Below are 12,644 nucleotides of genomic sequence, written 5' to 3'. Positions count from 1 at the left end.
CTGTTTATTATCTTTATCCCTCAATCAGTTTGCAGACAACACCAAGATGGGCAGGAGCACTGATCTGCTGGAGAGTAGGAAGGCTCTACAGAGGGATCTGAACAGGCTGGTTCAGCGGGCTGAGGACAACTGTCTGAGGTTCAACAAGGCAAAATGCCAAGTCCTGCCTTTGGGTCACAACAACCCCAGGCATCGCTACAGGCTGGGGGATGAGTGGCTGGAAAGCTGCCTGTGGAAGAGAACCTGGGGGTGCTGGTCGACAGCGGCTGAACATGAGCCAGCAGTGTGTCCAGGTGGCCAAGAAGGCCAATGGCATCCTGGCCTGTATTAGAAACGGTGTGGCCAGCAGGATCAGGGCCACAGTGATCGTCCCCCTGTACAAGTCTCTGGCAAGGCCGCACCTTGAATGCTGTGTCCAGTTTTGGGCCCCTCACTTCAGAAAGGACATTGAGGTGCTGGAGCGTGTCCAGAGAAGGGCAATGAAGCTGGTGAAGGGTCTAGAAAGCATGTCTTAGGAGAAGCGGCTGAGGGAGCTGGGGTTGTTTAGCCTGGAGGAGGCTCAGGAGGGACCTTGTAGCCCTCTTCAACTACCTGAAAGTAGGTTGTAGTGAGGTGGATGTCAGTCTCTTCACTCGTGTCTCAAGTGAAAGAATGAGAGGAAATGGCCTTAAGTTGCACCAGGGGAGATTCAGATTAGGTATTAGAAAAAAATTTTTCACTGAAAGAGTGATTAAACACTGGAATAAGTTGTCCAGGGAGGTGGTAGAGTCACTGTCTCTGGAAGTGTTCAAGAGACGTCTGTATGTGTCACTTGAGGGTCTGGTTTAGGGGTGATTTAGGTGGTGCTGAGTTGACGGTTGGACAAAGGTCTCTTCCAAGTTTGATGATTCTGTAATTCTGTGATCTCATTCAGAACATAACTTGTGCTGTAGGTCTCTACAATTTAGTGAGAGATGTAAGCTATCAGGTACCAAGAAGGACAGTAGATTTGACAAGTTAGGAGGGGAGATAAAGAGCAGCATTATTCAGAGTAGAAAAGTGACTCAAGGGGAAGGACTAGAATATGAGTTGCCTTTTTGAATATTGTGTTGTGGTAGAAAAAATACAAAGAGGAGAACTTTTTTCAGCTGACAGCCCTTATACTTTGAGTGCAATTTAGTGGAAATATGAAAGCAAAAATAAAAGTTAAGCAATGGGGCTAAGGATACTGTAGAAATGTTAAGTACACGGCTTTCATGGAGTGAGATTTTGGACTTCTCTGTTTTGAATTTGATTTATATATTTATTTATTGACTTCTACCAGGTTTGAAACCAGTCAGTTTCTTTTAAATACAAATACTGACCTGAAGGTTTGGGTCGTCATGATGAAGTCATCATACAAGGCCCAGATATAGTAAAGGCCTAGTTAAAAAATTACTGAGATTCCTCAGAAACCATGGGGCTATCTTCATGCTGGAATGGGCCCAGTGGTTCATGCTGACTTACGAATCTCAATCAGTGCAACCACTTATATGGACTCTAATGAGATGCTAAAACAATCTGGATTCTTTTCCAGCAATGTATGGATGTGCAGCTCTGAGTTTTAAAGACAGAAATTATAATATCATCAAGTAGATGTGTCTGATTAGAAGAGTGAAATGTTTGCAAGGAATCCCATCTTTCCCTGTCCTGCTACAACCTAGTTTTAGAATTTTCTTTTTTTCTCCTGTGACTGTCCTAACTTTCCAGAGGAATAAAACTGTAACCATACTTTTTTACGGTGTACTTTCCTTCCGTGTATCATATGCTCATATGTATACTGTAAGCCAATACAACAAGAAGAACAAGTTCCTGAGAAAATTCTATTTCCTTGGGAAAAAGAGAGGAGAATGGGAAGACACTGGATTGTTGGACTCCTAATAAAGCAAGAGAGCGAAACACAGGCTGGGCATAAAGGTGAAAATTGGTTTAGCAAGTCACGATTCAGTCTTGCATCTCTGTCTATATAGTCCTGCATGTACTTGAGTAATTGATTGGAGTTCACTAAATTCTCTATTAATGCAATTTTCTAACCTTGCATGGGTAATCTGTCACTTTGTTAAAGAATGACAGCTTGAAACGCAGTGCATGTGATGTAAAAAAAAAAAAAAAGGAAAAGAAAAGCAAGATACTTGGCAGTGAGAGGAGTTACAGCTATGAAAAACTAGAGCAGACACAGGGAACACTTACTCCCTTGAGACATTTTCAGTTTCAAGATAAATTCTTAATATGTGGTGAGTTTTCCTTTGTTTAGTTTTTAATGTTCTTTTACAAACTATAAAACAAATTACCACTTTCTGAGTTGGTTGCACTAAGTTTTTCGTCAAATGGTACTGTTTCTGCACATCCCAGACACTTTGCACTTGTTTTGGTGTCCTTGGAATGTCTGCCACTCATAGGTATTTTCCCATTGTTTTAAGGAAAGCCCTGCCTCTGCTTACCTTTGACAGAAACTCTTTTCCTTGCAAATTTGAAGCCCTGCTGTGATGGAAGCCAATTATTCCATGATATGCTTGCTTCCTGCTCTGGATCATGTTTACAAGCCAGAATGCTGTAGTAATAATATCAGTAAGCAACCTCCCAGCTGTCATGCCAGCTTCATAGGCTTTCTCTAGTGTCAGCTCTCTGGCTTGCTGACAGTATCTGGTTTGGAAGCCTTTGCTACACATGCACAGAGTAGCTCAGCTGCCTTCCTGCCTTGTGCCAACAGAGACTACTTTAGACTGTCCCTAAAGAAAACCACATGCAAGCGGAGGAATGGTTTTCATTCTGCCCTCCTGTATGCCCTTTGAAGTCCAGCATGGTGTGAATGAGTCCTACTTCCTGTGGCAAGGGTGAAAGGACAACTGAGTAAACTTGGCCTGAGAATTCATAAATAGTTCTGTTTCTCTTAAGATACGTCAAATCCTCTCATAACTATCCCCCCAGAAGAGCCTTCTTGATGTGAATTTTGGATCTGTATCATACATAACCAGCCTGTAAATTGATAACTTCTTGGGACACAGAGTTGCTTACTTAGCTCCATGCACTGTTGTACAATACTTTTTCATTTAAAGGGGCTGAAGGAAGAATTTACTCCTTGTACTTTAAATATTTCTAAAAGTGGTCTGTTCCCATCTCATTGAGAAATCTACACAGTTCCCGTTGAGCTACAATTCATTCAAGTCCAAGAGAGGGTCTCTTCCTTGCCAGGAACAGGACTGTCAGTATAGCCTGCTTATCAGTCCCACAACAAAAATTGTTGAGGTGATGTGAGGATAAAAATCTCACAGGTCTTTTACTAAAATTAATGGAAACATTAAAAGAAATTTTCCCTCTGCCCTTCACTTAATCACCAGTCTTGAGCACAGATGCAATGGCTCAGGTGAAGCTTCATTTCTAAACGTCAAGTTTTATGAATTAGGAACTCCTGTTAAGAGTTCGATATTCTCTTGTAAACACACGAGTTCCATATCTGCAACTTTGTCATTTTATTGAGCTCAGAGTATGTGTGTTTCATTTAAAAGGCATCAGAATTAATGCAGTGCCCCCTCAGGCAGAGTGCTTGTGATCAAAGGGCTGTGAAAGATTGGGTGCTGATACTCTTTTAATTTTTTTCTTTCTTTTTTTTTTTGCTTTTGACCAGCAGCATTCTCAAATATAGTTCAGCAGTGTGATTGGAAATATTTTATGCTACTCTGGAACTAGGGTTTCCAAAACATCTGTTAGTAAAATGCAATGTCTCCTATTTCTTTCTGAGAGTGGACTAACACCCTTTATTTCTGTTACTGGACTTTTTGCCCACTGAGCTGCAGATCTCAGCAAACAGATCTCTGTTTGTGGATATCTGAGTACTCATACACAGGCATGGCTGTGGACATAGCTGGGGGTCAGGCTGCAGTTCTCTAGGTAGTATGATTATTTTTTTTCAGTTGTATTTATTTTTTAAATTAACTTCTCATTCTTCACATGAATGAGAGTTTGTCTTATTAAACAACCAGTATTGTTCAAACTGCTGTGTTCCAGACCCGAACACTGGTTGCTTGCTGTTCTTGGGTACAAAGCAACCTGCTCACCACAGGCAATAGGGATAAAGTGTTCAAAGGACAGTGGGACGTGATTCAGTCTGCGTTTCACCTTATAAACTTCCCTTTCCCCCCGCCCTCCCCCTTCCCCTTCTGCTTGGCAATAAAAGAGCGTCCTGTGTAATAGGAGTTGGGAGGGGGGAGGACTAGCAGGCTTATGATAGACATAGCTTTGCTGAAACCTTGGATGATGTCCAGTGTGACCATGCAGAGGGATGAGCTCAGGGAAATGGTTGGAAGTTCAAAGACCTTTTTGTATTGCTCACTGTCAGTTGACAGATGTGTTCTCTTGAGCTGTTGCTACTCAGCCTTGCTCTTTCCCTTGGCTGGCTCCCTTTCCTTGAGCTTGCTCCCTGTCCTGCCTCTCTGCTCTGCCTGGGGATGGTGAGTTGGTCCCTGTCTGTCTAGGCATTTGCCTGCCTTCAGCTCCATTCTAGGACTTGGCTTAGCTCATCTCTTTTAGGAAAATATTGTTTCCTTGCATAGATATGGAGAGATCAAGCTGGAATTGAGCAGGGAAGGGGAGTTGAGTCTGAAGTGTGTTTACTGTTGGCATTACCTAATCCTTCTATGAGTCGTGGTGAAAACATGTTAGTGCAATCTGTGATTGCTTGCTCATCAGTTGAAGCGATGCCTATGAAGAACTTGTAGCTGTCTTAGGAAATAATAAATATCCTTCATTTTACAGGTTGGAGAAGGGGGCTAAAGAGGCAGAACTGTCCCATGGTCATGCGTCTGTATCAAGCTGGAAAGAGAATATGGGGGTTCAGTTTCTAGTCTTCTAGATGCTAATCCAGCTTGTCCTCCAGCAAGATGAAGAGGTCTTGCTCTATCTCTGTCAGCGAAAGGAGTTCCTGCTGCTTCAGTTGTATTGCCATGTGCTCTTCTTCTGACCATGGGTTTTAAAATAAGCTATATGAGTTAAAGCAATACACTTACCAGATTGTATAGCTGCTCCATCATGTCAGGACAAAATATAGTGGAGGTTGTTTGAGTGTCCTAAGTGTGACCTCTTAAGTTCTGAATTTCCTCCTAAGTTCAAATTTCCAAACACTTTGGATGTATTTTCAACTGTACTAAACATTCACTCTGGGCTAGTGATATGCCCTCAGCTTTAACTCCATAGGAATAAAACACATCAAAATATGAAGTAATAAATGTCCAGCAAAAGAGCTGATTAATAACAACCCTAGAGGAAAGGGCTGTACAGTGGAACTGAAGCCTAATATGTTTAGAAAAATAGAAGGAAACAGGAATTTTCCGTGTAGGCTGTTTGCTTTTTAATGGGAAGAAGGAATGATGGATTGGGGGGGCAGAGCTAGGAAGAAGGGGTTAGGAAGAAACTACTCCCAGAATGTCTTGCAGAATCTTCTTTTGAAGCATCTGTTTCTGACCATTATTAAATTCAGGTTCCAATTATATGTGGATCCCTGCCCTGATCCCACTGGCAGTTTCTCTGCTCTATGAGACATTAGCCCTCATTCATTAGTTTGGGATTTTTTATCTAAGTAGGTTTGTGGTTTTTCTTCCTTCTTTAAAGGAATGCTCCTTTAGAAGGGGATTTAACACCACTCCCCTGCCCCTAACCCCCAGTGTTGTCTGGCTAGCACACACTTGCTGTCTGCTGGGCTGGGAATTTGGTTCTCCTAGCAGTTTATGTTTTACTCTCTTTCTCCTGTGCTACCTCCCCTGTGCTTGAAGCTCGATTTTTATATCTAGGGGGAGTATGAAATTGGCTGAACTGCTCCCTGTAGGGGTGGAATTTCATTTTGTGTTGTTACCTCATGAAGGGGTGCAGCAGTTCAGTGGGTTAATGGTATCCTTCTGAACCAGCGCTAATGGCTTAACCCTCTGGGAACCTGAAGAATTCTCCCCTGGAGGGTCAGCATGCAAATTCCCTTCCAGGTGGCTTCTGTGCAGTCCTTTGGTGATTAGTCACGCTAAAGCATACACTGGGAGGATGGTCATAGTCCTGAAACTGCAGCTGAGGCCAGGGAAGGTTTGCTCAGCATGCAATGTATGGAAGTTGTGCTTGGGGAAGAGAGGTCTTGTGTGGGACTGACCATCTGAGTCCAAAAATGTCTTGGTTTTGTTTGGAAGCAGAGTTTGGGAAGCGGAGAATTTTCCAGTTCCACCTTCCCTGGGGAAAAAGAGGAAGCTCCTTCTTCATTTTGCTGCAGCAACACAGGGGTTCTCAGAGAAAATGCAATGTAAGGAAATGGGTCCAGCTATTGGAAGAACAGGGTGCTGTCAAAACTGGAGGGTGAAAATACAGATTTGTATGCTTCCCTCTCCTTTATACTCCTCTGAGGCCTAGAAGAAGCTGGATATGACCTGGATAGATATCTACATGTGACATCCTGGACATGATGTGAGGGACCTTTTCCTAAGGGCCAGTGCCAAATTCTGTGAGTGTTGAGAGCAGCTACATCTGCAGTGATGTTCTCAGATACAGAAATGCCTATGCCTGCCACACTACAGGAACAGCTGAGAAGATGATCTGAATTTGTGGTTAGAAAAAGAGACGTTAGAGCAAGTCTGAATTTAACTGCACTAGTCTTGTGTATTCTTATGGTGGGGGGCTTTTAGGACAGTCCCTTGGTGAGATATGTTGGAGGACTTGCTATAGAGAGCAGTGAATGATTCAGTTTAGTATAATCCATGCTGCTGTCATAGGACGCTGGCAGCAGTCCTGGGCCGAGGGGAAACAGGGGGTTGAGAAAGCTGGAAAAGCTGAAAATGTGACTTTGTTCTCCTTATTTAATCCTTCTCCTTTTGTGTGTGGCTGCTGTCTTCACCTTCTTCTTTTACCCACCTCCCTCTTTTCATACTCCCACCTCCAGGAGAGTGTTGGCAAGGGAAGGAGTAGCAGCATAGCAGAGGAGGGCTGGCCTGCCTGGTGACAGATGGGAGATGCTGTCGGCAAGCTGGGCTGGGATGAAAGGGTTTCAGGCACTAGCCTTTCTAGCCCTCGCCTCTTCACATCGCCCAGCGAATGTTGTTCTTAGGAGACACACCTGTCAGGAACAGTCTTGTGCAGCCCCTTGCCTATCACAGCTGGCAGCACTTAAAAGTATGAACCTCCTGGGGCTGAGTGTTCCTCTCATCTGCGGGGGGAAGAACAGGGCTGATGCTCCCCCTTGAATTCCAGCTTTGTGGCTCCAGGCCTCTTCAAACACTGTGGATTTGTGGTTCCACTCCATTGCCAACAGACTCCTGTGTAGGCAAGCATCATCCCATCCCTGTCCTCTTCTTCTGTCCCTTCTGGAAACCTCTAGCAGGATTTGGATTCTGTTGCCCACACCTGAGGTACAGCAAATTACCCCCAGCAGAGGATTCCTGCTTCGAAGCTTCTCCTTGCAGATTTCTGGACAAAAAAACTGGCAGTCCCCATGCTGAAACACATGCTACAGCATGTTACCTTGTAAAGTCCTGTTCCCCAAAACATTGCTTCTTATAGTTCTCACTCTAAAGAACTTGCTGTGTAATAGAAACAGGATGGACTGCACTAGGAACTAGGCAGGTAAGATGTTAATGGTATAATTTTGCTTGTTAAAAAACAAGTGCAGTTATGGGAGGACAGCAGGCTCAAGGATGAAAGAGAAATAAAGAACTCAGTGTGGGGATTGCAGCAGCTACTTTTTTGTGGAAAGGTCAGTGTTTCTCTCGGGAAGAGAGACTGCCAAGCTACAGACCTACCCTGCCCCCCATCTGAGGAACAGCTCTTCCTGATGACTTGAAATTTTATGTCTTTTGTTTCGAAGAGGTGTAGCCCTGCTCCCTCAGGAGGGAAGGAACTTTACTTTCAGGAAGGAAGCTGGCTGCAGCTCCATGAGGTGTTTCTTTGCTCTTGCAGTGCTGCCCACTTGCTCTCCCTTGGACTTCCATTGTGACAACGGAAAATGTATCCGCCGGTCATGGGTCTGCGATGGAGACAATGACTGTGAGGATGATTCTGATGAACAGGACTGCCGTAAGTCACCTCTGAGGGAAGAGGGTGGGTACAGTGCCCGCCTGCCATGGCTAGAGAAAGTTGACCCTTTTTATTGCAGGAATTGAAGAGTTTATTCACTGAATCAGACTTCTGTGTTGAAGTAAGCTATATCTTGACTCTGACAGAGGTGTGTACCTCTAAGCCCTTCTGTCTTGGCACCTGGCTTGCTATTTAGCTGCCTGTTCTGGGGGGAGGGGATGCTTCTCCATCCAGCTGTAGAACCGTTTATGCCCTGCAGCCTTGCTAGTTAATATCCCATGAAGCACTTCCCTGAGCTGAGCTCTTTGTGCCCTCCCCTGTTTGTGGAAACACCTAACCCCTGCCAAATCTTACTGAACTGGATGTCTGGCTGACTTCCTGTGGCCTCAGGTTCCACTGTCTGACTTTTCTGTGGTGCTGGGCTGTCATCAACATCCTGTCCCTTCAAACAGAGCTCCTTGAGGAGAGGGAGATGCTGTAAGGATATTGCCCACACAGAGACGGGTTCCCTGAAAGCTGTCTGTCTGCTGCCATGTGGGGTGCCATCCTCAGAAGATTTGCCATGGTAGCCTGTTAGCTGTGAACATTGCTGATGTGCTTCTACAAATTATTAAAATGGAGGAAATTTTGCCTGAGTCTTTGACTTTCAGCCCCCTCCTTTCCCCTTTGTGCTGAGGACAAGAGTTACTTGTGGTTGGCTTCCATTAGGAAAAGGTGTTCAGGGATACAACTTTCATTCTCCACAAGTCATCAGATCTGTACTTGGCAACACATGTTCTGTAGCACTGGAGCTTCAGCTTTGCTGTAACTGTGCTGGCGTCAGGCTGCAGTTGGGAGCAGAACTGTTCTACTCTCTGGTTGAGGTGGTTGCAGCTCCTTAGTAAGCATCACTCCGCAGCCCTTGAATTCTACAAAAGTTTTGTGCATGCTGCTCCAGAGTGACACTGATGAAGGAACCCCATCTCAAGAAATGTGAAAATAAAGCTCTTGGCTGTAAAGTATTCCCTGTCCACTCCTTGCATGGAAATCAATTCACTTTTTGATCAGTATACCCCTGATCTTTGCCTCTCTTTTTGGGCAAAGGGCTGGGAAGCAAGGTTCAGGGGTTGACATCATGTGTGATGCTCTGAAACTCAGGACTAAGCTCCAGTCTATTCAAATATATTAATGAAAGAACAGGTATGTAAGTTGGTGTCTGTTTGGTTTTCTGTTTTTCATAAAATGTTGCAATGCCCTCATATTTTTGACAGCAGTAGAGTGTGACCAAAAGATTTAGAGACTAATGAAAGGAAGAAGATAAGGTTCTGTGCATAAAAGATTCCTAAGGGTCTTTTTAGATTAGCAGTAACCCTAGGAGGGTTTCTGTTGGATGAAGTCCTCGGGTGCTAATTTTGCAGTCCCTTTCCTTTCCTCACTGGTCTGCAGGCAAGCTTCCGTAGCAGACTGACAAGGAGGGTGGAATGAGGCTGCAAATACTGAGGTGTTCAGAAGAGGAAGTTCAAATTTTCCCTCTCCTTTCCTTTGAAGACAGCTTTGGCATTGTTGTGAAAAGAAGGTGGAAATATAATACAATTAGCAGTTATTTGTTCCTTTGAAAAGAGGCCTGGATTGCCTTTTTTTTTTTCCTGTGCAGGGATATCTCAAGTCTGGCTTGGGCTGTGCTAGAATACCAGCACAGGATGGGTGGCTTCGTCTCTGTGTTCTGTGTACTTCCTTCAACCTGTGTTCTCAATTTTTAGAGGCATCTGTACTGTTGACTTGTGAATGGAATGGAAGAGAGACACTCAAGAAGTCTTGCAGTTGCTCTCCTGCTATTGTTGGGAGAATTGGCTCTCCAACATTGTGGTGTCCTTGGAGGACAATGTTGCTCGATTTGTAACATGTCACACATTTGGTGTTCTGCAAGCTAAATCTTCTTGCCTTGCCTTCACCCTGTGCCCATTGTGTCCCTGCAGCTCCACGGGAGTGTGAGGAAGATGAGTTCTCATGTCAGAATGGATACTGCATCCGCAGCCTGTGGCACTGTGATGGTGACAATGACTGTGGGGACAACAGTGATGAGCAGTGTGGTGAGTAATGTGGTTCTATAAGTACTGCCCTCCCATACTTTAAAAGGAGTTGTGCAGACTCCAACCTGTGCAGCTCTAGGATCCCTTGAGCATGGTGAAGACTGACAGCTGGCTTTTCTGGGCTGGGCTTGTGGGATATTCCATTCCATGGGCTGGCTGCTTGGGATCTCAGGCTATATGGCTTACCTGCAAGGTAAGAAAATCACTTGAGACCTTTTATTCTTTGACATTGTGACTTGTGAAGTCCCATTGGATTCCTTTTGAATCCAGCACTGTGTGTCAGTTAAATGAACAATGATGGTTTTGCTCAGGCCTTGCCTGACATGGGTATGTATGGCTTAATGAGAACTCTCATTTGTGGGTGCCCTAGGAGCTTCTGGAGGATGCTACAGTGATTTTCTGGGTACTCTCATAAAAGCCAAAGCTTTGTTTGCATTGCTGTCTCTGCAGATATGAGAAAGTGCTCAGAGAAGGAGTTCCGTTGCAGTGACGGCAGCTGCATAGCTGAGCACTGGTTCTGTGATGGTGACACAGACTGCAAGGATGGCTCAGATGAAGAGAATTGCCGTAAGTGCTCTCCTTCCTTTGTAACCACAGGAAATAGCCCTTTGGACCTGCACTTGTCTTGGGTTTTCTGCAGCAGAGATCAAAAACAAGTTAGTCCTGCCTGTACTGGCAGCTATGCTGTCTTCAGCTGCCTACCCCAGAGGGCACAAGAGAATGGTGTCTCTCTTGTGTTACCTCACAGGCATACTTTGTCCATGCCTCTCTGCTTCTCTGTTCCTTCTCATGGCTGTGACCTTGAGTCAGAGCAGGAGGCTTATGCTTTACTGAAGATAGCTCTATATAAAACTGTTGGAGCTGGAGGGCAGGGGGGAAGGGAAGACAACTATTCCCTTCTTTTTTCTTTTGTCTGACTCGTGACTGAAATTTTGGAAGAGGGGTGGTGCTCTTCTTATTGACGGCATCCTCAGGTACTGCACGCTACAGGGATTGCCTGCTTGCCCAGCTTCTTTTCACTTAGGTGCTTTCTGCAGGATGTTGCCCAAAAAGTGACTGACGGGGAAGGGAAGGGAAGGGCATGAGAAGCCACAACGTTTGTTTTCTCCTTCACAGGCTTGTAGCAAGTGGGACAGGAGTTTGTGTCCCTTCCTGACCCACACTGCCTGTCTTCTGTGTCAGTGAATGCTGTCTGTGTCTCTGGAACTTGCAGTGGTCCCTTCCCCCACCCTGCTCTCCTTTGATAGCATTTTGCAGAATTTGTTCTAGATAGCAGGAAACTTCAAAAGGCTCTGGGAGGGGGATCAGGGCCATCATCTCCTGAAGGGCAGGGGGAGTGGATACATGGGGGAGTTGTCTTTTATCTCTCCAGATAATGAGTTGGCAGGAAGCCAGGGGTTGCAAACGTTTCTGAGCCAGGAAAGGGCTCTAGGAGGAAGGGAGCCTTTTTCCCTCTCCTTTTCCCCTCTCCCTTGCCTGTCACTTCACTGAAGGCCATGGATAGACACTCGGGAAGGGAGGGGAGATGATCCAACATTGCCTCCTATGGGAGTGGAGGGGCACCCCAGGACTGGTGCCCCTGCTTCTCTGAAGTGGAATGCTACTTCAGTCCTGACTGGCATTTGTCTCTATAAGGCATTTTAAGTAACTTGCTAAGAAGCTCAGTTTCGCTACTTCCTGTTCTTTTATCTTCTTCCATGTGGTTGTCATCTTTTCCTTATCTCCAGTCATGCTTATCATTCATCTAGGACAAGGTGGGACTGCACCGTTCTTTTTTTTTTGTTTTTTTTCTTTCTTTTTCTTTTGGGGATGTGTGTGTTATAACTGAATAATACAGCGTAATAATTTAAGTCACTGAATTAATTTTCTCCTCAAGGAGACCCAAACACTGCTTTCAGACTCCTTTGGTGAGGCACACGTGAACACACATTTTCGTATCCAGCTACTGGACACTCATTGAATTAAAGCTCTGCAGGCTCTGCCAACTACTTCAGGTTGGAGAGACAGATGTAATTCACTTCCCAGACTATTCTTTCTTTTCAGTCTTTCTTTTATCTTTTGTTTAATAAATTTATTTTCAGAGCTCTTCAGTTGGGAGACTTGTATGCCTGAAATATACAGTTCATTCTCCAAAGAGTATGAGAAGAGGTGTCAGATTCTGTTGTGTGGGACTCAGAATATTTTCCATCCCTTCCCACTTAGTGTACTGCTGAACAGAGAACAGTAGGCAAATCCTTGACCATGAGTCTATTGGGTTTTGCCCAGAGTCATCTCTCTGACAGTGTTCCTTACTGAAAAGGCATGGTTGTTTTGGTGAGAGCTTGAGAGGAAAGGGAGGGGGAAATCCTCAAAGGTCAGGTGCAGACCTGGGCATCTTGCTGCTTGCTTCTTTCCTTTGGTCCTCAAGTGCTTATTTTTGTTAAAATTCTAAAGGAATCACTCCCTACTTTAACACTGCATTCTGACATTCCTCAATCCTTAATATAGAGCTACCCCAAAAGATGTCTCTGTTTTTCCATC

At 44.7% G+C, this 12,644-nt stretch overlaps 1 protein-coding gene across 6 annotated transcripts in view; it reads left to right on the top strand.

Moving 5' to 3' along the window:
- The window catches only part of LRP4 (LDL receptor related protein 4), a 97,047-nt gene that overhangs the window by 55,856 nt on the left and 28,547 nt on the right, over nucleotides 1-12,644 (top strand). For all 6 annotated transcript variants that reach the window (XM_051791895.1, XM_051791894.1, XM_051791896.1 and 3 more), the window contains 3 exons: nucleotides 7,939-8,055; nucleotides 10,011-10,124; nucleotides 10,575-10,691. In XM_051791895.1, coding sequence (XP_051647855.1) covers nucleotides 7,939-8,055; nucleotides 10,011-10,124; nucleotides 10,575-10,691 — 348 coding nt within the window. The remainder of the gene's footprint in view (nucleotides 1-7,938; nucleotides 8,056-10,010; nucleotides 10,125-10,574; nucleotides 10,692-12,644) is intronic.

Source organism: Manacus candei, unplaced genomic scaffold (assembly GCF_025592945.1).
Source record: "Manacus candei isolate 608988 ecotype Guabito, Panama unplaced genomic scaffold, ASM2559294v1 h1tg000033l, whole genome shotgun sequence".
NCBI lineage: Eukaryota > Metazoa > Chordata > Aves > Passeriformes > Pipridae > Manacus > Manacus candei.
This window is presented reverse-complemented; position numbering and strand designations above follow the sequence as displayed.